At 39.5% G+C, this 26,626-nt stretch overlaps 3 protein-coding genes across 5 annotated transcripts in view; 2 read left to right on the forward strand and 1 right to left on the reverse strand.

The window, feature by feature from the left end:
• The first annotated feature begins 1,753 nt into the window (after positions 1-1,753).
• LOC113588811 (putative methyltransferase YdaC) lies at positions 1,754-5,408 on the forward strand. The gene is given in 4 exon segments (XM_035522662.1): positions 1,754-1,952; positions 1,955-2,019; positions 2,022-2,187; positions 5,209-5,408. Coding segments are annotated over 4 exon segments (630 nt in total).
• A 4,206-nt stretch (positions 5,409-9,614) lies between these two features.
• Positions 9,615-12,040, forward strand: ube2t (ubiquitin-conjugating enzyme E2T (putative)). Of its 2 annotated transcripts, XM_027028177.3 has the most exons (7): positions 9,615-9,679; positions 9,959-10,086; positions 10,192-10,261; positions 10,349-10,454; positions 10,696-10,794; positions 10,883-10,966; positions 11,819-12,040. In XM_027028177.3, the coding sequence occupies exons 2-7, from the start codon at positions 9,978-9,980 to the stop codon at positions 11,933-11,935; spliced, it is 585 nt and encodes a 194-aa protein (XP_026883978.1). In that variant the 5' UTR covers positions 9,615-9,679; positions 9,959-9,977; the 3' UTR covers positions 11,936-12,040. The 2 variants fall into 2 exon arrangements, with proteins under 2 accessions (XP_026883978.1, XP_026883976.1); XM_027028175.3 differs by having other exon boundaries at positions 9,959-10,261.
• A 447-nt stretch (positions 12,041-12,487) lies between these two features.
• lgr6 (leucine-rich repeat containing G protein-coupled receptor 6) overlaps positions 12,488-26,626 on the reverse strand; it is a 59,132-nt gene continuing 44,993 nt past the window's right edge. For both annotated transcript variants that reach the window (XM_081707234.1, XM_081707235.1), the window contains 14 exons: positions 25,899-26,114; positions 25,639-25,710; positions 22,061-22,129; positions 21,206-21,277; positions 20,155-20,226; positions 19,704-19,772; positions 19,156-19,227; positions 18,374-18,439; positions 18,018-18,089; positions 17,260-17,331; positions 16,267-16,392; positions 15,803-15,951; positions 14,825-14,905; positions 12,488-14,433 (listed from right to left, as the gene is read on the reverse strand). In XM_081707234.1, the coding sequence (XP_081563360.1) occupies positions 13,196-14,433; positions 14,825-14,905; positions 15,803-15,951; positions 16,267-16,392; positions 17,260-17,331; positions 18,018-18,089; positions 18,374-18,439; positions 19,156-19,227; positions 19,704-19,772; positions 20,155-20,226; positions 21,206-21,277; positions 22,061-22,129; positions 25,639-25,710; positions 25,899-26,114 (2,446 nt within the window). In that variant the 3' untranslated portion in view covers positions 12,488-13,195. The remainder of the gene's footprint in view (positions 14,434-14,824; positions 14,906-15,802; positions 15,952-16,266; positions 16,393-17,259; positions 17,332-18,017; positions 18,090-18,373; positions 18,440-19,155; positions 19,228-19,703; positions 19,773-20,154; positions 20,227-21,205; positions 21,278-22,060; positions 22,130-25,638; positions 25,711-25,898; positions 26,115-26,626) is intronic.

The following is a 26,626-nucleotide window of genomic DNA, read 5'->3' on the forward strand; positions in this document are numbered from 1 at the left end:
ATTGTATCTTACTCCCTAAGTATATACTAATTGTAATAGTATTAGTTTGGCAGGTTAGTAAACAAAATATACAAACAGATGTACTCTGCTAATTTGTACTAACAGGAAGTGGCGGTGTTGCCACAAAATGACTGTACTTGGCATAGTTAAGAAAACTGAAAAACCTCCATACTTGGTGAAGTCCATGGTTTGATTGAAAAAAGAAGAATGATTTAAGAGAGTAATTGATAAGAAACTAGCTACGTGTGAAACGTTAGGTGCAAAATATTTCACAAAGCTTGATGCTTCTCAAGATTTCTGGCTACTAGGGTTGGATAAGGACAGTACTAAATAATGTAGGCTACCTTCAGAAGAGTTCCAGCCTCATCATTGGCTATGTATTTAAATACCACTGCAGTGTTGTGTAGTTTGAGTACTGGTACTATGTGTTGATTCTGCCACTTCCTTGTCCTGTATGCTTAGTTACTTTTTCCTGTTTAGCATTTCCTGATTACTATTGTAGATCTTTGTGTTATTCACATAGCTATTTTTCTGAAAATAATAGAAAAGTACCTTCTGGGTTAAGCTTACAAACAAGACTAGGAACAAAGCCAATAGGAAATACAATAATCATACAATACATCAGATCCATACATACCTACTACTCTAACATAATGAGAAAACAGGGACTTTGTAATTATACACAGGATGAGATGTCATATCCTGTGCTAAACTATTAGAGCTTCACACAGGACCTAGCTCACTCACTTCATACCAGAAACCAGCTTTTCACAGGGGTCATCAGGTAGGCACCTCCCTCTGTCTGTGTTTTGCTGAATTAATCCCACGACACCTCCAGAAAGTTCAACAGTGTGGTCTGGTATCAAAAACCCACCCCCCCTCCAAGATCACTTTAAATCAGTCACATTCACCTCTTTAAACCTTCATTGGCCTCCCTGGTGACCAAGACCGGACCCAGCCCAACTGACACCATTAAGGTGTGCTCAGGTCCACAGTTCCATATGTACTTTATGCACTACACCAAAAGCAAACACAATTTTAATCTCCCTATATTTACCAAATGTGCTGCCCCCAAGCATCCAATTGCTTCCTAACCTGTAAAATCCATACTGGCCTCCCCAGTGACTAACACCATACCCAGACCCACTGCCACCATTAATGCATACTTGGTGTTGCCAGTTCCACATAGATTTTACCTACTACACCACCAAGTATTTCCCAATACATCAGATCCATAATGGCCTCCCCAGTTACTAAGGCCAAACTCAGCCTCAAAGGCACTGTTAGTGTATAGTCAGTGCCATCTAGATCTGCCATGTTACAATAATATGACAGCAATCACCTGAAACAATGAACATCTCAGCCATTCTACCTTTTTTAATGCATTTTCCCAGCTAGCTTGTGCTGTCCTCATTCACAACCACTGACTAGCCCTTTCAGCTATTAACGATAATTCTAACACAACTACCCTTAGTTTACAGCCTCTTTTTGCACAAGCAGAGATGTAGCTAACTCTTTTTAACTCTATAGAATAAATTATCTGTTTACATTTAGAGTACAATACCATGTCTAGCCTCAGTGTAGTGTGGGACCTGCTGCCAATTTCAAATCTTGTGCTTCAGCTCATCTACTGATATTTATAGCCAGCGCTGGCTCTGTAGTACACTGCCCCAGTGCTCAAACATAACTTCTTTATTCATATCATTGCTAGGCAGTGTTAACCTTTGTTAACCAGTGTTAACACAGGTTACTGATGATAAGAAGCTAGATTGTTCAGCAACTAGCTCGACTCACCCAGTCCATTTCTGGGTGGCTGGCCACCGAGTTCTTCAAATGGTGCAACCAGCCTCTGGAGGAGAACACGGTGAAGCTGTGAAATATCCAGCCTGATAACGTTGTGTTGGAAGTGGGGCATGGGCCAGGCTGGGGCCTGCTAGCTGCAGACTAGCTCCTTATGGCCATGAGGGCAAGCTGCTTGGAGTAGACTACTCTGAGTACATGCACAGGATGTCCAGGAAGAGAGGATGCAGGAACAGATAACCCAGGGAAAAGTAATTCTATATCACTGTAATGTGGCAGCAATGCCTATAGAAAACAACACTATGGATAAGGTATTCCACTGCAACTCCTACTACTTCTGCCCTGACTTGAAAACTGGAACCTCAGAGATACACAGAGTGATGAAACCAGATGAAGCTTAATATTTTACATATCTAGTCCATCCACTGAAACTTGCTAAATACATCTCATATAAGTCATATAATCCGCCCAAAATCGTTTTTGTGCATATGCGGACACCCCCCCACATAAGCATAAGAAACTAACTAATGCCAGAAAACCCCTAAACATAACTGCAAATATAAAATAGACAGAAAAAACATCTTTTTATCCTATCTCCGATTAACCAAATATACACAGGGTACAACCTGCCCTTTAAGTTAGTGTGTTTATGAACCTGAGTAAGAGGAAAGAGCTCTCTAGTCCTTCCCTTAGTAGGCTACACAATCAAGAGGCTCAACACAGGCAAATGCATTCTATCTAATCTTGCTCCTTGAGAGGTCTACTGTTGGGCTTTATGTCCTCTAGCTCCTCATTCATGGGTTAGCTACTCTGTCAGATTATGGGAAAAAAGAAAAATAGTGCCAAATCTGGGGTCTCCCATTCATCCCTAGCCCCCCCTCCCATATCACACTGAAAAACGGCATTTACATTTATGGCACTTAGCTATTATCCAAAGGGACTTACAATTATGACTGAATACAGCTTGAACAATAGACCTTGATCAGGGGCCCAACAATAACTTGGCAATAGTGGTGCTTGAACTGGCAACCTTCTGATTACACATCAAATACCTTAACCACTGAGCACAGCAAAAACAACTATTATGTTCTGACAGGTAACAGGCCCACTAAAGATAATCAGGCATTTACATGTACCTGCTGTGGCTACATTTACAAGCAGAGATTTCCATCAATTCAAATTAATTAATTTGACTGAGGATTTTCAGTGAACTCTTTATTTGCACCCACAATCTGATGAAAATATGATAAAATGAAAACAATTAATTAAGGAAACTTCTCATTGGAAAAATTCAGATAAAGCTATACATACATAAACTAGACAGGCAAACGTATTTAAATACACTGACAAACATGGGAGAAAAAGACACGAGAGCACAATAAGGGGTAGGTTGTACAAAATAGAACACATGATCAAATAGTATAAAAAACAAAACCTCATGGCAATATTACCATGGGAACCAGGATGCTAATGGGGGACAGAACTCCCATCTTTACTGTGAGGCTCCAAAACACAATGAGACAAATTAGTAGGTCTAGAGTAGGAAGGAGGCAACTGAAGGGAACACGTGAGGCAGTGCTTACTCTAGCAGAACTGGACTAGTGATGATTGTCAGGAGAAAGATTGGGGGCTGTCTTGAGAGTAAGAAAGGGAGCTGGGATGGCTAGGAATGGAAGTCAGAACTGGGTTGGAAGACAGACCAGGAGCCAGAGTCTTGTCAGGATTGGATGTTGGAGTCTCACTGGGGGGCCAGAAAGAAGGTTGTGACCGAGTTGGGTGCGGAGACTGGACCTGGGACCTGGTCAGGAACAAAATCCATAGCTAGGGCTTTGCAGAGAGCCAGGGCAGTTTGAGAGCAGATTACTGGTTAGGAATGGAAGCTGGAGCTAAAACCCAGTCAGGAGCCAGGGTAGGAGACAGGTTTACATTTACATTTACAGCATTTAGCAGATGCTCTTATCCAGAGCGACTTACAAAAGTGCTTTGTCATTTACTCATAGAATATACTAGTACAGTACAGTAGGGTAGAGTCCAACATATCAATGAAGTAGAATACTGTACAATACAGGAATTAATGCTGATACCTAGAAGTACAAAATACATGAGGTCTATTTTAAACAATGATAAGTGCAATAAACAATAAGTGCTAGAGTTTGTTAAACAACATAAACAATACCCTACAATAAGTACTAAATTAGTCAGTCAATATGGGAGCAATGTCAGTTGTCCTTTAAATATTCTGCAAATAGATGGGTCTTCAGTCTGTGTTTGCAGACTGCAAGGGACTCTGCTGTCTGGACAGCAAGTGGGAGTTCATTCCACCATCTTGGAGCCAGGACAGAAAATAGTCTCGATGCTTGTCGTCCATGAGTCCTGAAGCAAGGTATTTCAAGCCGAGCCATACTTGAGGTTTGAAGTACTTGAGGTATGGATCAGGCTTAGACCATTGACCTCATGTTGAGAAGAAGGGCTGGGTCTGGAATGGGAGCAGGGCCCAGTCAGGAACAGAGACAGGTGCAGTGGCAGGTCTAGACAATGCACCTGTGCCACAAGATACTTCCTTGTGAAGCAGTACAGGCACTGGATTGGGAATTCCCACTTCCCCACCTTCCAACCCAGCTGCTGGCCCAGCTCCGACTTCCATTCCTGATAAAACCCCAGCTCCCTATCATGCTCTCAATTCAGCATGCTAGAATGCTAGATGTGAAACCCTGCAGGGACAGCCCTGCCAGAGGTGTCATGGGTTTATTATGGGAGTGGCACCACTGAGGTGGGAAGGCAGCAGTGGATACATTCCAGTTACACATCCACAACTCTGTCATACATTCCCCGGGTCCTCGTATTTAGGTTGGCCATTCTCTCTTCCCATCCCATCACACAGTGGTATTCGAATCTGGGCCTCAAACCTAAATCCAGTCCTGGATTTGGTAATCCCTTCTAGTTGATTAAATGTTTAATATAACTGGTTAGTTATTTTATCATCATACCTGACTCCTAGATGAAGGGAAGGTGGAAAATCTGTAGGACGTTGACCTTGAGGACTGTGATTTGAAAATCTCTACAGATCACTTCAGTTAGTTCCTCTCGGGACATTGTTGTAAAGTATTGAACAAAAAATGACATTTGTAGGAATAACTTATTCTCTCTCCAGTTAATATAATGAATATTCATTTAAATTAATTTGTAATGTTTTATTGTATATATCTATATTGATATTTATTTGTTTGTAATCATGCTGTTGTAATTATAAATAATGGCCTTATGTCTGTTATATGTACCAATGTTAAAGACCATTTTCTATCCCACGTTGGCGATAGACAAAATTCTCTGAATCTGAAATTGTAGTGTTTTTTTTCTTTCTTTTTTTCTATATTTTATGGAATGACAATTGTTACTGTTTATCCTTGTCAGGTGGGCTTAGGGTTACAACCCTTAGACAAACATCTATTGCTTTATATGCATCGCTGAAAATAATACTTGGAGAAAACTGGCATCCAGAGGCCTATATGGAGGCGCTGTGGTCCTCTGGGTTCACAGACATCAGAATGCAGAATATAACAGGGGACCGATTCATCTTTCAGGCAATTTTTGCTACTGCTTCAAAGTGAAGGATTACTATTCCACAGAAACACTGCTTTCGCTCGGACATACATAATAAACTTGTCATTGAGCCATGATGTATGCTACCTGTATACCTGTACCTGATATTCTCTCTCTCTCTCTCTCTCGTCTTGTACCATAATGGTGTCCAAAATACTTGTATGATGTTTCCATTTATTAGTGTCACTAATCATAGATTAAACATAATCAGATAAAGCATTATATCCATGAACAAATAAGTAAAAAGACAACAGGTTTTCTACTTTGTTTATTGTTCCACTCTTGTTTTTATTCACTGTACATTTACATATTGCACATGTCGACAGTAATCAAAGTGAATTAAATATCAATTTAGTACAAGGATTACAATATGCACAAATGTTGTTGTTGTTATTGATTTTGATGTTGTTGCTTCCTATTTTGTCATGAGATTAATGATTTCACTAATAATAATTAGTAATGACAATTTTGATTATCTAACCACAAACCAAGCAATTCTCAGGTTGTCAATATATTAAGATAAAATTTTCATGCACTCTGACTTTGATCTTACAAATGTACCAAACATAATGTTAAATAATGAAATTTGTGATTACTCATTTTAGGACGAGAATTGATCTTACACAGGTTTGAGTTGCTCAGAGTTACAGCTTTGTGAACAACTTAAGATGTTCCCACATTAACATGTCATCATGTTGCCACTCTCTCTTGGTGAAAAGGTATTTCCAGTTGCCTTTTGTAAACTTCAGTTTGTAACTGAAGATATATCTGAGAAAACATGAATTTCTCTGAGATGTGTGATTAGTTACCCAACTCCTTTAAAGAGAAACTTTTTTTGAACACTCGTGACACAAACATGGTCATATTTTTTTTTGCCTTTGTTTTAATATTTTTTTAAAGTTACATGGGAAAAAATGCCACACTTTCCCAAACATCTATTCATGATAAACAGGGAAATGCTGGTAGCATCACTAGAGCCTACTGTGATGGCAGACAGGGTGAAGTAGTATTATCTACAGATAAATAACACCCTGCCTTGAAATTGTCCAAAATCTCTTGGAATGCTGAAGCAAACTTTACACTTGGCACAATGCAGTCAGACAAGTACTGTCTTCCTTGCAACTGCCAAACCCAAACTCATCCATCGGATTGCCAGATGGAGAAGTGCGATTCGTCACTCCAGAGAACACGTCTCCACTGCTCTAGAGTCCAGTGGCGGCCTGCTTTACACCACTGCATCCGACGCTCTGCATTGCGCTTGGTGATGTGAGGCTTGGATGCTTGGCCATGGAAACTCATTCCATGAAGCTCTCTATATACTGTTCCTGAGTGAATCTAAAGGTCACATGAAGTTTGGAGGCCTTAGCGATTGACTCTGCAGAAAGGTGGTGACCTCTGTGGACTATGTGCCTCAGCATCCAGTGACCCCGCTGTCATTTTACGTGGCCTACTACTTCGTGGCTGAGTTGCTGTCATTCCCAATCGCTTCCACTTTGTTATAATACCACTGACAGTTGACTGTGGAATATTTAGTAGCGAGGAAATTTCATGACTCGACTTGTTGCACGGGTGGCATACTATCATGACACCACTCTGGAAATCACTGAGCTTCTGAGAGCGACCCATTCTTTCACAAATGTTTATAGAAGCAGTCTGCATGCCTAGGTGCTTGGTTTTATACATCTTTGGCCATGGAAGTGATTGGAACACCTGAATTCAGTGATGTCTTGTTAACCTCTGGCATACAGCTTGATGTCATCCATGTACAGGAGGTGGCTGATGGTTGATCTATTCTGTAGCTGGTATCTGTAGCCACTTTTGGTGATGAAGGGGTTCACTGAGGGGTACAGCAGCGGGGACAGGGCATCTCCTTGGAAAATCCGGCACTTGATGGTGACTCATGCTATTGGCTTGAAGTTGTCCTCTAGGATCATCTTCCACAGCTCCACTGAGTTCTTGATGAAGGCTCTTAGAGTCCTATTGATGTTACACAGCCTCAAGCATTCCAGAATCCATGTGTGGGGCATTGAATCATAAGCTTTCTTGTAATCAATCCAGGCAGTGCACAGGTTGGTCTGTCTGGTCTTACAGTATAAAGTCACCATTTTATCCAGCAGTAGCTGGTGCATGTCTCCTCTGGTGTTCTCGCCAACACCCTTCTTGGGCCCCACCCATGTACTGAGCCATGTGCCTACTTATATTATCCGCAATGATGCCTGACAGGAGCTTCCATGTGTGTGCAGAGGCAGGTTATCGGCCAATAGTTCAGGACTATTAACAACTTGTGGTGGGTTCCATCCATTAGCAGCTGGTTTATTTGTGCTGCCAGGTGCTTATGGAGAGCAGTCAGTTTCTTGTGTAGGCATGGACCATGACGAGGCCTGGAGCTGTCCAGTTCTTCAAGATTGAGACCCTTTCTTGGATGTCTGCTAGTGTGATGGTTACTGGATCCTGCTAAGGGATTATTGGTGTGGTCAGCTCTCAGGTTCTCTAACCACTGAGTATTGCTGTGCGATGCCTCCTTCTCACATATGTCTTTCCAGTATTGCTCAGTCTCCGGCTTTGGTCTTAAGTGCTAAACATTAAAAAGTGTATAAATATTTTTAGCCATGTTTTATTACTTGGCTTGATGCAAATGTGCAAAAGGATGTAACATTTTTGATTGAGAAAGCAGTAGAATTCAAGACTTTGCATAGCAAAAATTTATTTTTTTGGTAAATCTTTACTAGATTATTAAAATATTACACACCAAATTAGGTTGAATTAAGTCAGGTCCAATTAAGGACTGAAGTCAAAATGACCTAAAAGTATACATGGTTTAATGTCAGCTAACAGTGTATTAAATACGTATTAGATTTAGGCTGTGTTATATCTCCTATGCTGTTTTCGATTTCACCAATGAACTTTTGACTTTTAGCAAATATGCAGGTGATATTAGTTGGCTAAAGGATAATCCTTCTTTGGTTTCCTATTTGGAAACTCTTTTGATCCCATAACTCGTCGATTTTAATTCTCAGGACAGCAGATGGCGTAAGTCTGCTCTTTTTTCCTTGCCATATCTTATCACCGACAAAGAGTGTATTAAACATCACCTGTGGTTAAATATCGCCATTTACTGTCTTGGCGTGCCTAACTCTGATTGCAGGGTGAATACAATACATATGTATATGTGTATATATATATATATATATATATATATATATATATATATATATATAAATAAAAATATATATATGAAATATATAAAATATATATATATATATATATAAATATATATATGATATATATATATATATATATATATAAATAAATATATATATAAAATATATATATAATATATATATATATATATATTATATATATATATATATATATATATATATATATATATATATATATATATATATATATATATATATATATAAATATATATATAAAATATATATATATAAAATATATATATATAATATATATATATATATATATATATATATATATATATATATATAAAATATATATATAAATATATATATATAAAATATATATATAAAATATATATATATATATATATATATATATATATATATATATATATATATATATATATATATATATATATATATATATATATATATTGTGCTAGAGTACAATATAGAAGAAAATACTGGCAAGTGGAGGGGTGGTCTCCTAATAGGTCTGTGTAATTACTTACTTAACATTTTTGGACAATTGTGGACTGATGACTGAATTGAATGTTTATTAATCACGGATTTCTTACTGTACAGGACAGTATTAATAGAACCAACAATGTGCATTTTCTTCAGCTGTGTCCAGGACAAGGTTAGTCTTTTCATTAGATTACTTGTAATAACCATTTCCACTTAAAGGCACTGGGAGAGCATTGCTTCTAATTTTACGGAGATAATACAGTTTAGCGGTTTAAATGCAGAATCGGAATATAGCTAGTTTGGTGATGTTCAGCAAGAGGTTTCTATTAATTGCTTGGTTTATTCTATCAGTGAATATCATATCAAGGAATGACCAAGAGACACCAAGCCTTTCCTGATTACCCCCCACCAAAAAAAATCCACTGTAATACTATTTCCGAAATACAGTCGAGACTTAAAAGTATTTTTACAGTCTATGTATTTCCCCCCATGGGTTTGTGCTACACTACAACACCCATAAGGCATTGCAAGGAACGCACGTGGCTATGACGTTTTAAATTACGGCGGGGAGAATCAAAAACCGTGAACCAAAACGACAACGACGTAGTCTAGTAAGTTAAAACAACTTTATTCATAGTTTTGTTTTGTTTTGTTTTTTAAGAACGTTTAAGAACCTTTCGACATACATGCGTGGTAATAGAAAGGTCCTGTTTTTGAGGACCTATCTAGCACAACGGATTTCACCACTTCTTATCTGTAGTTAGCTAGTTTGCATAGCTAGCTAAATACATATCTTAGTTACCCCCTAGGTTCCTGCCAAAGATCAGTTAACGCTTACTAGCTAAGATAACTTGTATTTTTGACGTGTTTCTTTTGATACTCACTCGCAGGTAGAGGAACACGTAAAGGATGCAAAGGGCTAGCCGTCTGAAACGAGAGCTCCAGCTGCTCAGCGCCGAACCTCCACCCGGGATCTCATGTTGGCAGTTAGACGGTCGAATGGATGATCTCCAGGCCCGTGAGTATGAAGAGTTTCGGTGTTTTACATGCGCTAGCCGTCTTATTTCCTCTCGGGGCGGTTTGTTTGGTTTTGTGTTTAGCAGCAATGCTCTCCTGATGACAGAAATTGTTGGAGGTGCGAACACTCCGTATGAAGGTGGAGTGTTTTCATTGGAAATAAAGATACCCGGCAGGTGGTGATCTTTAGTGTTTTTATACACTCTGAATGCAGTGGCACTAATTTTATGGCATCTGACGCTGTTAATCTTATGTTTTTAAAGGTATCCATTTGAACCTCCTAAATTGCGGTTTCTGACCCCCATCTACCATCCAAATATCGATAATGATGGTCGTATTTGTCTTGATGCATTGAAAATGCCACCCAAGGTAAAAAGCCTCACCTTGAAATTGAGCTGACACTTCCCTCACAAAATGTCATTTTATACCATATTGGTAGGCCTATTTCTTTTGCTGAAGGGTTTTTTGTACGATATGTTTGAACTTGTCTGATCAAACGTATCCTGCATATCTTGCGTGTTATAATGCAAGAAGTTATACTGAAATTATACCTGGCCAACAAATAATGGATGCATGACAGGTTGATAGTGATTTTGTTGATCTCGGATAGGGAGCGTGGAGGCCCTCACTCAACATTTCCACAGTGCTGAGCTCTGTGCAGCTTCTCATGTCGGAGCCTAACCCAGATGACCCGCTAATGGCAGATATTGTGAGGCATCCCATTCAGTTTCTAACTTTCACCTTGTCAGTCATGTAGTCCATAGTGTTCATGCTTCTTGTTATTTGAATTTGTTTAGTCAGCCGAATTTAAATACAGCAGAGCAGTTTTTTTGGAAAAGGCACGTAAATGGACAGCGAAATATGCAACACAAAAGATTAAGGTGAGTTGTCCCCCCCCCCCCCTTCTGGTTTTCTGTTCATATTTTTAGCTACCAGTAGTTTGTTAATTTTGTTATTAGGATTAAGGAGCAAGATTTTCTTGTGAACTTGTTACATTTTTCATTCCACAGAGGTATACTAGGTATACCTCTGGAATTTTATATATATATATATATATATATATATATATATATATATATATATATATATACACACACACACACACACACACACAAATGGATATCTGGTGTGGAAGTTGGTGCATGGGGAGCTGAGGTCTATATCATAAGGAACATCTCTTAAGTGCACTTGTTCTCACCTGCTGTCCAAAAAAAGATAATGCGTGTAAAGTGAATTAACACTCTAGACTGAAGTCTACACTGAGGTTTCTTTTGAGATTCAACTCAGATTGTTATTACTTTAATGCTCTTTTTCGTTACTCAAGCCAGTGTTCTTATATGGGCAGTTTCCCAATTCTGAAGTCAGTTTCTTTTATCTGTTTAGAGTACTTGTTGAAATACTTAACATTAAAAAGAATTTACTTTAAAAATTACATTTACTATCTTTGAAATGTGAGTTCTTACCAGTTATTGAATATTCTAGCTTTTTTCCACTGAATCTGTTTCCTACATGTTTGCATACTGTATTTACCACAAAGTAATTACTAATTACATTTTTGTTAATAAAATGCTTTTATAATGTCAGGTTTGTCATGATTCATCAGTATAATTTATTATCAAATCTGTTTCTCCTTTGTTTGAATTTTGGAATTTTCTATGTCAGTGGTATAACACCAGGGGGTGCTGTCTTTTCGCAAAGCTTTATGGTGACTATTTTCCTCTTGATGTTTGTAGTGTGATGTGGAGACAGAGCAGAAACCTTCTGAAGATGGAAGCATAAAAACGTCCAGAAAGAGAGAAGCACTCTCTGCTCAGGAGAATCTGGAACATGCAAAGAAAGTGTGTATATAGTTGGTTATAAACCTCCTACTTTGGTTATAAGGTTGCACTGTATGTGTGAGAGAGATCTATATTTTAAGATTGTAATGTTCATATAATAAAATTTTAATTGTGAAATCTGTATTGTTGACTAATAATGGTTGCAAGGGTGTCCCACAATTTTATTATTATTATTTTTATTTTATTATTATTTTTTTTTATTTTTTATTTTTTAGAACTCAGCACAACATGAAACTAATAACATATAAAACTAATAACTTTATTAAATCATCCTTTCATCACATGTATACAGAAATATGAAAATATGTACATCCAAAATGGTGTCTGGATTGCAAACAGGGCTTCAAATTTTCATTTCAGTATAAAAATTATATATTTCATATACATTTTATATAAAAAGAACAAACACTGGGTTTAAAAAAGAATTAGCATGCTAGTTCAGAGGTAGTTATATTTTATACATAATAGCTAGCTACTTTACAATTCTCAGAAGGAGGCCCTCGGTCTGTATTTGAACGTAATCAAAGCTAGCACCTAATCAAAGCCCTCTCCTTGGGTGTAAGATTTTATTTTTATATATATATATATATATATATATATATATATATATATAAATAAAGGTTAAGGGCCACCACTGTTTGAAATCTAATCTACATAAACAATCTTCCACAATAACGTTATGTACTTGTGTGGTCTGGTGTAGCAGCTTTAATAGTATCGACTTGCTGCTGAATAATTCCCCCCCCCCCCTTTCAATTCAGTAAGGTGTCTTGAACACCGGTGTAACAAGTGAAGACCTGCAAACTCATGAGCCAGGAATTCAGACTGACTTGAGAATCAATGGCAGGTGATTAGAGTGAGCATTTGACATACTTTATATTTCAGACATGAATGTTACTCACAATGAATAGGAGTAGGTGGACTAGGGAAAATCTTTTCACATTGAACGTGCACCATCCAACACCCTGTTTTATCTTGGTTTTCTTTAATCTGCATTTCCATCTGATTGTAGAAACGAAGAGTCAGATTGAAACATTAATGAATGAACCTGTGACTCAGTATGCCACATCACATTATAATATCCGATAGTTTTCTTATAACCATGCTACCAGCCAGTCAGTGGCATATGCAAATATTACATGTAGTTCTCTCTTCAGAAAGACATACTTTTGTCCCTTATGCGATGGTTAGGTGCTGCGTGTCATGAGAGCTCGTCTGTCTATTTATCAGAATCAGATCAGTTCCTGAGAGCTGAGAATCCTGGGACTGAACTTATGAATGACATGAGGGGTGGGAGGATGGGTGGACGCCAGGAAATGAAGAGTTTCCTCTCTTTATGCCCAGCCTGTTGCTCCGTGTGTCCACCTCCTCTTTAGCACCATATCCTGTCGTCGGTCCGGCCCTGCTCTCTCGCGACGTTTCCTTCCCCAGTGGCAGTATCACAGACAGCTGGCACGGGATGAGTGGGACGGTGGGTGTGTGCAGGATCCGGCTCTCCCTTTCGGAGCCCTCGAGCGTCACATCCACCTCAGAGGCAAATGACACCAGGGCCTGGGTGGAGTCGTACGAGCTCTTCTCAGTGTCTGCCGAGACAAAGGAGTCAAGTGCGTGGTCTTGAGCCAGGTGAGTTCTGTTGAGGATGAGTCGGCAGTCCTCACGGAAGTGGGGGTTAAACAGGAGGTAGAGCAATGGGTTGATGCAGGCGGGCAGGGGCAGCAAGACTAGCAGTACAGACTTGACCACCTCTTCACTCACAGGGAAGAGACCCAGCACGGAGGAGAAGGTGAGGAAAGCCAGAGGGCAGTAAAGTAGACAGTTGGTGAAAATGAGCCAGGCCACGTTCTTGATCATGGCACAATCCCACACACTGTTGAAGTTGCCCTTCATCAGGTCCCAGTATAGTTTGATGTAGGTGCTAGTGATGAGCAGGAAACAGAGAGAATTCATCATGATCAGGGCTACCATGAAGCCCAGGGTAGAGGGCTGGGCCTCGGGTAGCGGGGAGGGCAGGCAGAGCGGGGTGGCCTTGTATTCCCCGAGCCCCAGAACTGGCAGACTGGCTGCAGCCAAGGAAAGCAGCAGACACACCACTGCAGCCACTCGCACGCCGCCCTGGGATGGAGACTTTCCGTAGGTGCGAACACACGAAACAGACACGCTGCATTGCACGGCGGCGAGCGTGAGGAAGAGGACGGACGCCTCCGAGGCCAGCACGGAGACGAAGCCCGTCACCTGGCAACCGGCACCCATTTCCCAGCGGGCACCGAACAAGGCGAACTCACCGAATGTCATGGCATCAACCAGCGCCAGAGTGCCTGTGCAGAGGCCAGTGAGCAGGTTAGCAGCACTAATGGCGCCGATGATGAACTTGACCGGCGAGAGGTAGCTGGGAGAAGCGAGAACACTGAGGATGAGGAGGCTGTTACTCAGCAGAGATATGAGAGTGATGAGCCACATTCCCAGACGCACCACCCAGCTGTCCACCAGGTGCTCACAGGGCTTGAAGGGACCTGGAAGAGGCCAACAGTAACCGTAGCACCGTAGTAAAGAGTAAAGTCCAGTTTAGCTTAGCAATATTTTACAACTACTGCCTCAATATGCAGTTTTAAATATTTAACCTACCACTATACAGCTATGTTTTGTTATATTATGAAATATTTTTGTAGGAATTATTGTTAGTTATTGTAGGCAAACATTGAATAAGGATGGAATTTTTAAGTATTTACAAAAAGTGTATTATAATATAGAAAACAAAAGATTGTTTATATATTATTTGAAACATTCTAAAGCAATAAATCTATCTATCTATCTATCTATCTATCTATCTATCTATCTATCTATCTATCTATCTATCTATCTATCTATCTATAAAAGATAAAAGCTTTTATTAGTTAGAACTACCTGGGATAGGGGTACACTGGATGCTAGTCTGTAGTTTGGACTCTTCTGTAGCTGACTGGAATTCCTCAAGTTCAAGGTCATCTGCCAATGAAAACCCACAGTTAGAATGTATGCCTGAAATTATGATTAAATAGTATTTGAATTGATTTATTTGATCTATGCCATATTATAAATAAAAACGGAACATCCTGACCTACATGAAAATAGTTTTTTTTAATCATTCATGGGTTTTCTTTTGGCCTTCAGGAGTGTCCTTTGAATCTCAAATGTTTAAAACTCATTCCACCTTCTTGTTCAGTGAACAGTTAACTTTAATAACCCTTTTAATCTTTCAAAGGGCTAAATAGTGCTTTTGTATCTTAAATCAACAGTCAGACTCGAGAGCATAATTACGGTGTTCCTTTCAAGTCAGAACCCTGATGGGATTGCTTACAGAGGAATGCATAAAAAGAAGACATGCTTTGATTTCATCAATTGCGTACCTCCGGTTACTGTACAGCCCAGACATGTTTGTACTGTTCTAATTAAAGATGTACAGATTTTGTAGGGGAGATAAAAATACATAAACTGACTGAACCTGGAGCTCAGTTCCCAGAATTCTTTGTGGAAAGCACTAGTAATTTGGCTTTTGCCAAGTTCCCTTTCACGTGCAGAATGAACAAAGAACTTCTACAGGGCTAGATATGAATCTGCATGGACATTAAAAATTCAAAATTGTAGTAAAGTACACAGTTAAGTTTCCAGAGAAACAATATTTCAGAGACAGACAGAGATCCTTCATCATATGTGCAAGTAGAGTGCTTCTGGAATTCTAGGAGATGCAACCACAAATACTAATGTTTTCTGTGACCTGGAGAGTTATTTGATTGCTTCTTGTCAGTTAAAACAGCCTGTTCAGATTTAATGAGATCATAAGTAGATATTGTTAGATTTTCCAGTCAGAATTCACTGGTTAGCTGAACAGTGTTGTGCACTCACAGTCTGTGTGGATGGGGAAGAGGGCATGTACTCTCTTCTGAAGGCCATCCTCCTCACTGCCTGTCCGCAACTCCCACTGGCTGGCCGGTCTGTAACTGCTGCAGGCTCCATATGCACAGCACTGGTAGGCATGAGGCATCTCAACAACTCTGCAAACCCAGCAACAGACATTCACCTCACAGTGGTCATACATGAGGAGCATATACAGGCTGAGAACACACATCTCAGTCTATTTATGTAACCACCTTATTGGCATACTAAAGCAAAAAGAAGAATAAAAAATGGTGATGCAAAGTAAAATAAGTGTAAACACGCTTAAACATGTAATGAAGTGTTGTAGCTGTTGGCGTTCTGCTTTAACGATTTGCAGCATTTTTGAAGCTTTGACATGAGTCAACCTGAAATTTTATGGGAACATTTGGTACATTTGGAATCGGCATGCAGAGGAGACGCCACTGGGATACCTTATGTTTGGGAAATCCTCCTTTTGGAAGTTGCTGGACAGTGCCCTGTTCCCTCTCAGCTTAAGATGAGTAAGGCTGCTCAGGCCAGCCCTGGGCAGACTGGTCAGATGGTTATCAGTCAGGTCCCTGTGGATGACACACATTACGCATTATCAAGCCAAGTCCATGTCAAGCTGAGTCTTGACATTTTTCTTTCTGTCTTCATTACAGTAAAACAACTTAAATAAAAATAAAATGACATAAAGGCAAATATGTAAAAGAAATAGAACAATGAGAGAGAGAGTGAAAAGACAAGAGCCTAAGGAAAGACAAAGGGACAGCCTGAAACAATGTGAAAAAATTTGGCTCCAAAAATTCACAGATATGTGCTTCATCTATGTCATTCTTTTCATGGGGTCCTGTTATCAGAGGCAGGATGTACAGATCTTTTAAATGTAATGCTCTTTAATCATCAATGGTTACATTGCAAGGATACCATTATACTATTATACCATATGTCACAGTATACCATTGTTAACAAATTTGTATCATAGTTCCTCTCATATGTCTTCTTGAACTATACTTTTACCATAAGCCATTATGTGGCATCTAATAGTAGTTTCTGATGGAAGTTAGAGTTGGCATCTGCTAGATTGAGAATATTAAAATATTTTAAATATAAAACATTTGGAAAGTTAACTGTATCAGTCCAACAGATTAATTTCACTTAATTTCTCTGTGAATTTTAACCCATTACCTTTTTAGTCTTCTAAAACTTAATTCCAGGTGGGTGCATTGAGACATGTGGTGTTTGTTGCCATTAACAGAGAACTAAATAAAATTTAGTGTTTGCATTTTTGCAACTGCAGTTATTTGAGGTTTAATAAATGTTTGGAAAAATTATGACAGTCAGCAAGATGTTTGTGAAGTGAGCTGAATTTAATCTCAACCTTGATCACTAAAGAAAATGGCCCATGACGCATTGCTGTGTGCCAAAGACAGAAGGGTACTCACAGTTTAAGCAGAGAGTGGAGGGTGGTAAAGGCTTCTGGGTGGATTCTCTCAATCCTGTTCCAGCTTAGATCCCTGTATGCGTTCACAAGAAATGACTCATCATCAGTGTGTATGTACAGTCTTTCAACCTTCTTCTCTGTGAAAAATATCTGCTACTTTGTGGGTGATTTGAGAATGATTTGCATTGAAAAGAAAAAAAAAGATTTGTTTTACAGGCCAAGCCAAAATTTATATATGTAATCAAGTTGTTTTTGTTCTTTGTTTATAAACATTTTATTTTTTTTCCTGACATCACGTGCCAAATTCACGTGCCAGTATTGCTCATACATCTGAACACAAGCATTAAGCACTCTTAATGCAGTGGCTATTCATTTTCACTCCTTAGCGGCCTCTAGAGGGTAGTGTTGATCAGTGAACTGCCTGATGACGTTCAGATCACAAGAATTAATATATACAGATGCACACTTACTAGATTTCAAACCTAAAGTATCCTTTTTTATTTTTAATTCACAGGCAAATATATAGAAATATTTTATTTGATCTTAGAATGGGGATTAAAACATAAGGGTGGTGGCATTCATGAAAGGTGTAAGTGCATGACGTGTCCATGATAATGATGCGAGAAAGACCAGTGTGAATTGGGAAAACATATTGGGAGCTGTGGAGAGGGAAGAGCAGAACTCAGAGAGACTAGAGAAAGACTAACTCACAGAGACTGGAGAAAGACCAGTGTGAATCCGGGAGACATACAAACTCACAGAAACTGGAGAAAACTAAGGTGCTGAAATGTCTCCCTCCCAATCCATCTGATCAGATTGTGCTGAAGTCCACTGCACAAAACACAAAGCTGCTATAACCTCAGTCATTACACACACACACGCACGCGCACACACACACACACACACACACACACACACACACACACACACACACACACACACACACACACACACACGCACACACACACACGCACACACACACAGACACAGTCTAACATATATGACCATATGTGACCATATGTGGAAAATGCTGCTATAAAAGATCTTATATGCAATACAGGCACTAACATTTAAAGCAGATGAAAAATAGAGTAAGACATTTCTTGTTCACTCACATTTCCTGAAGAGATGTGCAATGGTAAAAACTTGGCAGATCCTCAATAGCATTATGAGACAGCTCACTGCAAGAGAAAGACAGACACACACACAGAGTTAAATCTGGCCATGAACATGGCATGGAACTGATCATAACAGGTTAGACTCAGACTGTGGTGACTGACATGATGTTGATGTTTGAATTAAGACAGCTTATAGGATATAAACCAGCATGTTAGTCAGGGCAGCATGCTCTTCCCAGCAGTCAAATTCATCTTCCATGTTTGCCCCCATGATTTTCCGAAACTGAAGTTTTTCACAAGTGGTCTGTACCCTGCTACTGGAAGTTTTCCCACTGGGAATTCTGTAAAAGGAACCTGGGTTGGACAGGACATCGAGGAAACTTCTCAGCCATGTTAGAGAGAGTCAGAGGCTCATTAAATACATCAACCCCAGACCACAGGGCAGGGCAACACTGTTCCAGCTTACTTAAATTAAGCTCTGATGAGGGCCCTGTCAAGTCAAGTTGGGGAGTAGCGGAAAATGTTTGGGTGCGTTACTGACTCTGTGCATGTGGTATTGAGTTTGTGTGTGCTCTACTGAGTCTGTAGATGCTACAGTGAATCTATGAATGCCACAGTGACTGTAGTTACCTCAGTGCATCTGTGTGTCTGTAGTAACTGTGATTATTCTGTAGGCACTGCAGTGAATCTGTGGATGCAGAAGTGAGTCTAGCAGTAAGTGTAAGTGTAACAGGGAATCTGTTAGTACTGCAGACAACTGACTGAAGTGCTGAACTCACAGAACTCTGAGACTGGGTAACTGCTGACAGAGGTCAGATGGTAGGCTGGTGAGACCTGCTCTCGTCAGGGTGCTGAAAGGAAAACATACAGAACAAGTGAATGTGTGTGTGTGTTGGTGTGTGTGTGTGTGTGCGTGCGCGTGTGTGCGTATGTGAGAGAGAGAGAGCACGAGAGAGAGTACTAAACCATTTTGGATCAAGATCATTCTCTGAAAGTTGATGCAACAATACCAATTAATGTCCCTGACAGTAAATTCTTGGCTCTGTGAAGTGTAGTCTAATTTTAGTGTCTGATTTGTGTCTGTTGGTGTTAATAGTTTTACTGTTATATGTACTGTGTATCATTTGCTGTATTGTGTTATTATTTATTACCAAGTTTATCAGTAATTTTATTAACTGTATTTAACTGGAATTTGTAATGTATGACAGCCTGTTTCTTAATACCACTATTGTGGAAAATATTTCAATATATATGTTCATTTTAAAGTATTAAAAAGCAATAATGTAATGAGAAATCTATGTCTGCAGAGGAATGTGTTTTTACTCACAGGACTCTCAGACTAGTCGTTCCTTTGAGGTCAGGGAACTCCCGAATCTCAGCTCCACCATTGAGAGAGCTAGAACCAGATTTGACAACTCATTAATTCACTGTGCTAACAAAGATAACATTACATATTATGGTATACTACAATTACAAATTGAGCTTTCTGTATTCCAGAGAGTACAGAAAACATTACAGAAAGTATTTTATTTTGCTTTACTGTTGCTTTTCAATCTTGCAACAAAATTAGGGAACATAACTGAAGCAGCTTTTGACAACATTAGGAGTTCATTGTTTTCATATTGTGCTGTAAATACATATGGAAACATAGAGTTTATGTATGTGAAGGCTAAAACGAGCTGAAATATGAGGAGGAGCAGATGCTTGTGTAGACTTTTTAATAGTACACCTACAATTTGTACATGTAAACAGCTGGAACTTATAATAGTTATACTTACAGAGTGTGTAACTTTGGCAAGAACTGGAAAGCAGATCTTCCAACAAACTGAATGGGATTCTCATAGAAATGACTGGGCAGAAAAGGTTGTGAAGAGGATGGTTAGGTTTGTTGAACTCTTTGGGTATTAGGTGTATTGTTCTCTGTATTAGTATAATAATGGCCTGATTAAGTTAAATTAAATTAAATCTAGGTCAGGAATAAACCATGCATGCTGACATGAGTTGTAAAACTATGCAAAACATCATGGTTAAAAAAGATAGCAGCAGATACTGTGATGCAGGCCAAACATTTACTGATCTCACAAAACACTCCACTAAACAGCTGTATATTCAGACTAGCCTGTTCTACTGGTGGAATGGTCCCACACATGTTCATGTGAGATGTTTAAGTGAAGTCGTAGAGGCCCAGACAGTAAAACCATTCAAATAGTTCAGCTCCAGCCTTACTCCTGGAGATGTGCTGGCCAATACATTTTTAGTTGCAATCACAATCTAACACACCTGACACACCTAACACACCTTATATTCAGAATGCCCGAAGGCCTTGATTAACTGGATCCAGTATGTTACTCAGCCTGTTAGATTATTGTTAGAACTCAACTCTGCAGGGAAACAGACATTGAGGAGAAGGGATAGATCCTGATTTTATTGTTAATACGTATTTGTATAACACACATCTTTGATGTCCAGCTGAGTGTTGTTCAAAGTTTACTCTGCTATCTATTTCCCTGCTTTGCCGAGATTTAGTATGGAAAAACACAGCAAATGTGAACTACCTCTTTCAGTTTACTACTGGGTCAACTACCCTATGTAAGATTGCAAAACATTATCCTTCTTTATCTCTGTAAACACTGATCTAATTACAGTGTTATTATTTCTTCTCTAAGTACATTTCAGAGATTCATGGTGGAAGCATTGCTCTACTGTTCAGATAAGAAACTATTTATTACATGTAAATCACATTTGGGGAATATATTTGGTTGGCATATTTTGCATTCTGGCCATTCATGTAGAATTCGAGGGAATGGTCAAGTGACAGGAGCTACTCACATGGTCTGTAGCAGTGGATTCCCCACAAAAGCCCTCTCAGGAATGGCCTTGATGTTATTGTTGTGAAAACCCCTGTTGAAGGAACAGGTAGAGGATGGCATATCCATCTGTGCGCTGCCCACAAACACACATTATACTTGGCACTACTATGCAATTATGGAGAATGCTATGTGTCTGATATTTGTCCCAATTCACTGCTGCTTCTATTTTGTGCAGGCTGAAGAGTCACATAGCAGTCTGAGGCCAGGTATTAATGAAATATTTGGCACACCACATTAGCACTGACAGAGTGCCAGTGTTTGCCATTTACTCCTCACTGGAAATAGTTGTAAAATTAGTTTTATGACTTCTGAGAAGCCTGTCACCTTCACAAAAAATCTGCAAAACTTGACAGTAGGTATAGCCTCTCAGTAAACTCCTTTTTCCATGACATTTTTCATGTCTGATCATGCTTTATGAAACTAGTCTTTGAAATTAGTCTTGGTCTTGGTGCGTAATGATGACACCCCAAGCTTCTGCTTGAGTGAAGTTTTGTAATCAATCCAGATGTACAGTAAGGCTTTTGGCTGCCTGGCTACATGTCTGTGGGATCCGCTGATGTAAACATGCTCGGTATCATATAGAACCACCTGTCCCGAGGCAGACGGAGGCCCTCAACCATTCAGGACACTTGAGACGGAAGAGCTTACACACTTATCTCACAACATCTGCTTTTGCTGCCGGAGGCCATATGTGGCTGTTGCATTTCTAGGCACTAAAGGAGTTTGCGGAGGGGTAATAAGCCGGATGACCCTCGTGGGGGGAGGGGCTCCAAGAACAGGTGCATGCTGGGTAAGGTTACTCTGGGTTACTCACAGCTCTTGGAGCTTGGCCAGTGTGTGGATAGCCACAGGGAATTCCTTCAGGGAGTTGAAGTTCAGCTCGCTGTAGAAGCAGAGGGGCAAAATGGTTATTATAAGAAATGTAGAAGGGTAGTAGAACCCAGGTTTGAAGTTAGACAACCACTTAGGCAACCCCCCCCAGCCAGAACACCTTTCACCAGAATCTCAATATCTACAAGAGCTGCTGTGTTTTGACACTCAAATTTCACTCTTTATACTTCTTGTTCATAATGTAAGCAAACAGCTGGGGCACTTTCACTGTGATCAGACAGCAGAAAACCTTTCCTTTGACCTTGCTGAACATGCATGTTGGTTGTTCTTGGTGACCTGGTGACAGCTGTACTCAGCTACCTTGACAGCCTTTATTTTTTGTTGCCTAAGACTCCTAAGAAAGCTCGATGCAACAAGAGAGCAAGAACCAAAACAGCACAGGTTGCTAAGGGTGCATGGCCTTATGTGCAAAGGCCACCTCTCTCTCTCTTTCTCTCTCTCTCTCTCTCTCTCCTTTAATTTCCAATGGATGGAATCTGGTCTTTAGCTAGTAATTGCAAGGGAATCGAGTGTAACACAACATCAGCTCTTCTGATTGGTTTTCAGCTTTCCAGTCCTGCTCTTGTAACAGAGTCAAAAAGGTGAAGAGGTGAAGAGGTGTGTGCTTGGTCCTGGATCCCCTGTTTTTTGAATTACCTGCCTGTACACAATACCAAAATCTGAATGTGCCTCCTCATACCTGTAATTATAGCTCTTATGTTAAGTGTAAGCTTTCAAAGCAGTCTAAACGTTTATGTATTTTATGTCTTTTTCAAGGGGGAAAAATATCCATCTGGCAGGCTGCCAGGGTGTTTGAAGTGAGCAGAGGGCCCTGGCTAACAGCCACTCACGGTAAAGCACTTGCTGAATTTAAGTGTGCATGCATGTGTGTGTGTGTGTGTATGTGCGTGCGTGCGTGTGCGTGCGTGTGTGTGTGTGCGTGTATGTGTGTCTGTGTATGCATGCGTATGTGTGTGCCCATGAATATGCAATAACCTCAAAATAGAATTCCACTAAAAATCCAGAATTAGATTTAATTTTATCAAGCCCACCATAAGCTTTACACAGTAAACTTTGTGTGAATTTGTGCTGTGCTTTGAGGCTGAGTGTAAGATGATATCCACTCTGCCAGCTTCCTTCCTTCTCTGTGCTTTGACACCTTTGGTAAACAGACCCAAGGAAGAGAATGCCAGCTATAGAGAGAGTAGATATGTTCATTTGGATTTAATATTCTATTAATAATCAAATAATACAATTAAATCTTCAGTCAATAGACTGTTCTGAAACAAAATTCTGAAATTTGTTCCAGTACGCTACAGTTTTCTTTGTTTTCTTAGGAATAGCATGGTTTGCTTACTGTTTAATTTTGATTAATATTATAATTTGTTGATCACATGTGACCCATTTGTCATCTGAAATTGCTACGGATTGTGTCAGATACTGTCAGTGGCGACTCAGCATATGTTTTTTTAATCTATATATAAACACTGTTTTCCTATTCTTCTGTCAGAATGTGGTTACACAAAATGACAAATTGTATGGCATGCAAACGTAGCCAGACATGAGTCAGAATAACTTTCACTATGTGTGTGCAGCCCTCAGTCTCGAATAGCTGTAGAATGGAGAGGTGAAACGGTTATGTGATGGGGAAACAGTTGCTAGCAATACATCGGAACTCAGTAGGAGGTTTATGGGAAACATAAAATTCTGGATCTCCTTAACACTGTATACATTTCATGCCTTATTTCATTTCAAGATGGACAGCAGCGACTGGAGGAATAAGTCAGAGGACCCTGCCTGAGTCATCTGGGACTTTTGGAATTAAAACAGAGATGGGATTTATTTAAATGACTTAATACTTAACACGATAGAACACAGTTTTGATTAAGTCCAGTATTACAGTATAATCTAATGATATCATTCTGCGTGGTGAGGGCATTATGGGTATTTATTGACTTCTCCATTGCAGCATATCTGTTTTTACATAAGGTCACTAAAAGAGCAGAGTGGTAGAGAGAGCAGAGGCTCGACAGTGTGCTGTAGAACTCAGGCTCCAGCCATGTCTGGTTCCTGTTCCTCGCCTTGTTTGGGACATCAATCACTCTTGTTTGGTGACTTTGCTTTGATATGGTGCAGGGGGATAACGCTTTTCTTTTCCTGGATAGACTTCATTGTTTGGATCGAAGAGGGTTTTAGCAATGTGCCCAGTCCCAGTTTTAAAACCACATAGTGTTGAGTTACTGCTACTCTGACAGATGCACACTGCGACTTTTAGGTTTTTAGGCCAGTTGATAATAAACATATATGCTACTATGAGAATCGTGGGCTCTGTGAGAATCAGGTCTTTATGTGCTAATTTAAGGCAATAAGGAAATAGAGCAAACCCTGCCTCTTCAGGTAAAGAGCTGCCACTGTTCACACACACACACACACACACACACACACACACACACACACACACACACACACAAAAAGAGAGAGAATTTAAAAATTAAGTGTTCACTGCTATGTATGACTCTCTAGGCTGATTTATCCCTTGTAAACTATAAAACGTCATTCTTAGCACTTGAGTGGGCCATTAAAGAGCAGGTGGGAAGCACTCCTTCTCCTGGAGACCACCATGTGCTGCTTTTAAAGTCTATGGTCTCCACACAGAATTTGGAAGGCTTTCATAAGTTACATTGGCAAAAAGATATTTATGCAAGCCAACAGGCCCCTTTCAGAATGTCTCATGACTTTTAATAGTGTTTCTCATGGCTTTATGCTGTGTTTTTCATTATTTCATTTTAACCTGCTCAAAATCAAAGTCAAAGTAATGTGCAGCATTGGAAAAGAACAACTACAGCAGTCTTTACTGTAGGTCACAAATAAGTAGTTATTTCAACCAAGTCAAGAAATTACAAGGTTAAATTAACTTACAGACCTTAATAAAATATTCTGATTGGTTTCCTTCCAGTAGTAATTACAGTAATTACATTGATTTAATGTGATAATATGATTCCTCACTGCATTACCATAGTTTATCTTAGTAGTACTTCTTCTACTCTTCTAAGTGTGTCCTAATGAATAAGGGATCCCATGCAACACATGCTTATCCATTACTGAGTGATCCAAATCTCAGCAGGGAAACCTTAGCATAGCAGAGGCACTGAGGAGATGCTCTTACTGCTTACAATATAGAACATGAAAGTCAGCCCTACCTACCTTTGATTCTAAATTATTTTAATGATAGATACTACTGTTTTTCAGAAAACATACTCTGCAATTTTCTTGTGTACATATCAACAGATAAAGTAATACAAGAGGTGTGTTTGTACCCAATACAAAGCTGAAGTGCCATAAGTGAAATTAAAATGTATTTTTGATATTGCTATTAATTTCATATCATCTCATTAAACCTGGCTTGTCCACAGGAGCTACACTGAACCCTCAGTGAAATTACAGAACAAAGGCTAGATACTAAAAAACAGGATATTGCTTTAAGTCGCCTTTAATCTTTCACCAAAGGACGTTTCCACTTACAGGGTCTCCAGACTGCGCAGTCCCTCAAAGCACTTCTGTCCCATAGTCTGAATTAGGTTGTTATGAAGATGCCTGGACACAAAAACAATTATTAGACATAAAGAAGATATTAAAAGTCTTCAGAGATAATATTGTTAAAGAGCACACTTTATATAAACTTCTGTTAGCTTGTGCTATTATTTTGCTTCCTCTTGCTCCTTTATATTTTAATGCTTAAACCATGTGTTTTAGCTGGGCACTATAAGTAACAAAATACTTACAGTACAACCAGGTTTGTGAGGTTTCTGAAGGCGTAATCAGAGATGTGTGTGATGCGGTTAAGGGCGAGGGTCATGGCCTGCAGGGAGGACAGGTCACTGAGTGCGCTCGCTGGGATCTCGGTCAAGGCATTGTCATCCAGCCACAGGTGCCGCAGTGACCGCATGCCTGAAAACACCTGCGCAGGAACCTCCGTGATGAGGTTGGCATCCAATCGCCTGTGTGCAGATGGACAGAAAAAGTCACATGTCTGGGAGGTATATGGGGATCACAGGACTCCTCTCAGTGGGGAGCTTCACCATTTCTTCAAAACTTTACATGTGCTTATGAGGACAGAAACAAAATAGGGCAAGTAATGAGGACCATAATAATATTCTTGGAGTTGTGTCCTTGGTGTAGTTGAATATAATGGAAATGTATGTCCCTATTCATTCAAAATTCAAGACAAAGCCAGAATATTGATTTTCTGGATACAAAGTTCAATTTATGGTAAAAACATGCTTGACATTGTTACCATTACCAAAGCAATGATGAAAAATATGTTATTTTAACTGTAATAAACCCCTCAGGGGTTTCATGGTTTGAATCCATTAGTGTTTACAGTCATTACAGCCGTTAGTGTTTACAGCCAGTGACTGTTGGGTGCAGAGTTTAATCGGACTGCTGTTTGGGAAGCTCGGCTGGTAGAGGTTTCAGTTGGGGATTATTTGTTACTTGCACAATATTGATG

The sequence above is a fragment of the Electrophorus electricus genome, chromosome 24 (genome assembly GCF_041902795.1).
Source record: "Electrophorus electricus isolate QZ-2024a chromosome 24, ASM4190279v1, whole genome shotgun sequence".
NCBI classification, from domain to species: Eukaryota; Metazoa; Chordata; class Actinopteri; order Gymnotiformes; family Gymnotidae; genus Electrophorus; species Electrophorus electricus.

Bases quoted from the DNA above. Each gene is read 5' to 3' on its own strand.
- ube2t (XM_027028175.3), top strand. From the start codon at position 9,978: ATGCAAAGGGCTAGCCGTCTGAAACGAGAGCTCCAGCTGCTCAGCGCC. The intron at 10,795-10,882 runs GTGAGGCATCCC...GAATTTGTTTAG, and splicing joins ACCCGCTAATGGCAGATATT to TCAGCCGAATTTAAATACAG. The intron at 10,967-11,818 runs GTGAGTTGTCCC...TGATGTTTGTAG, and splicing joins ATGCAACACAAAAGATTAAG to TGTGATGTGGAGACAGAGCA.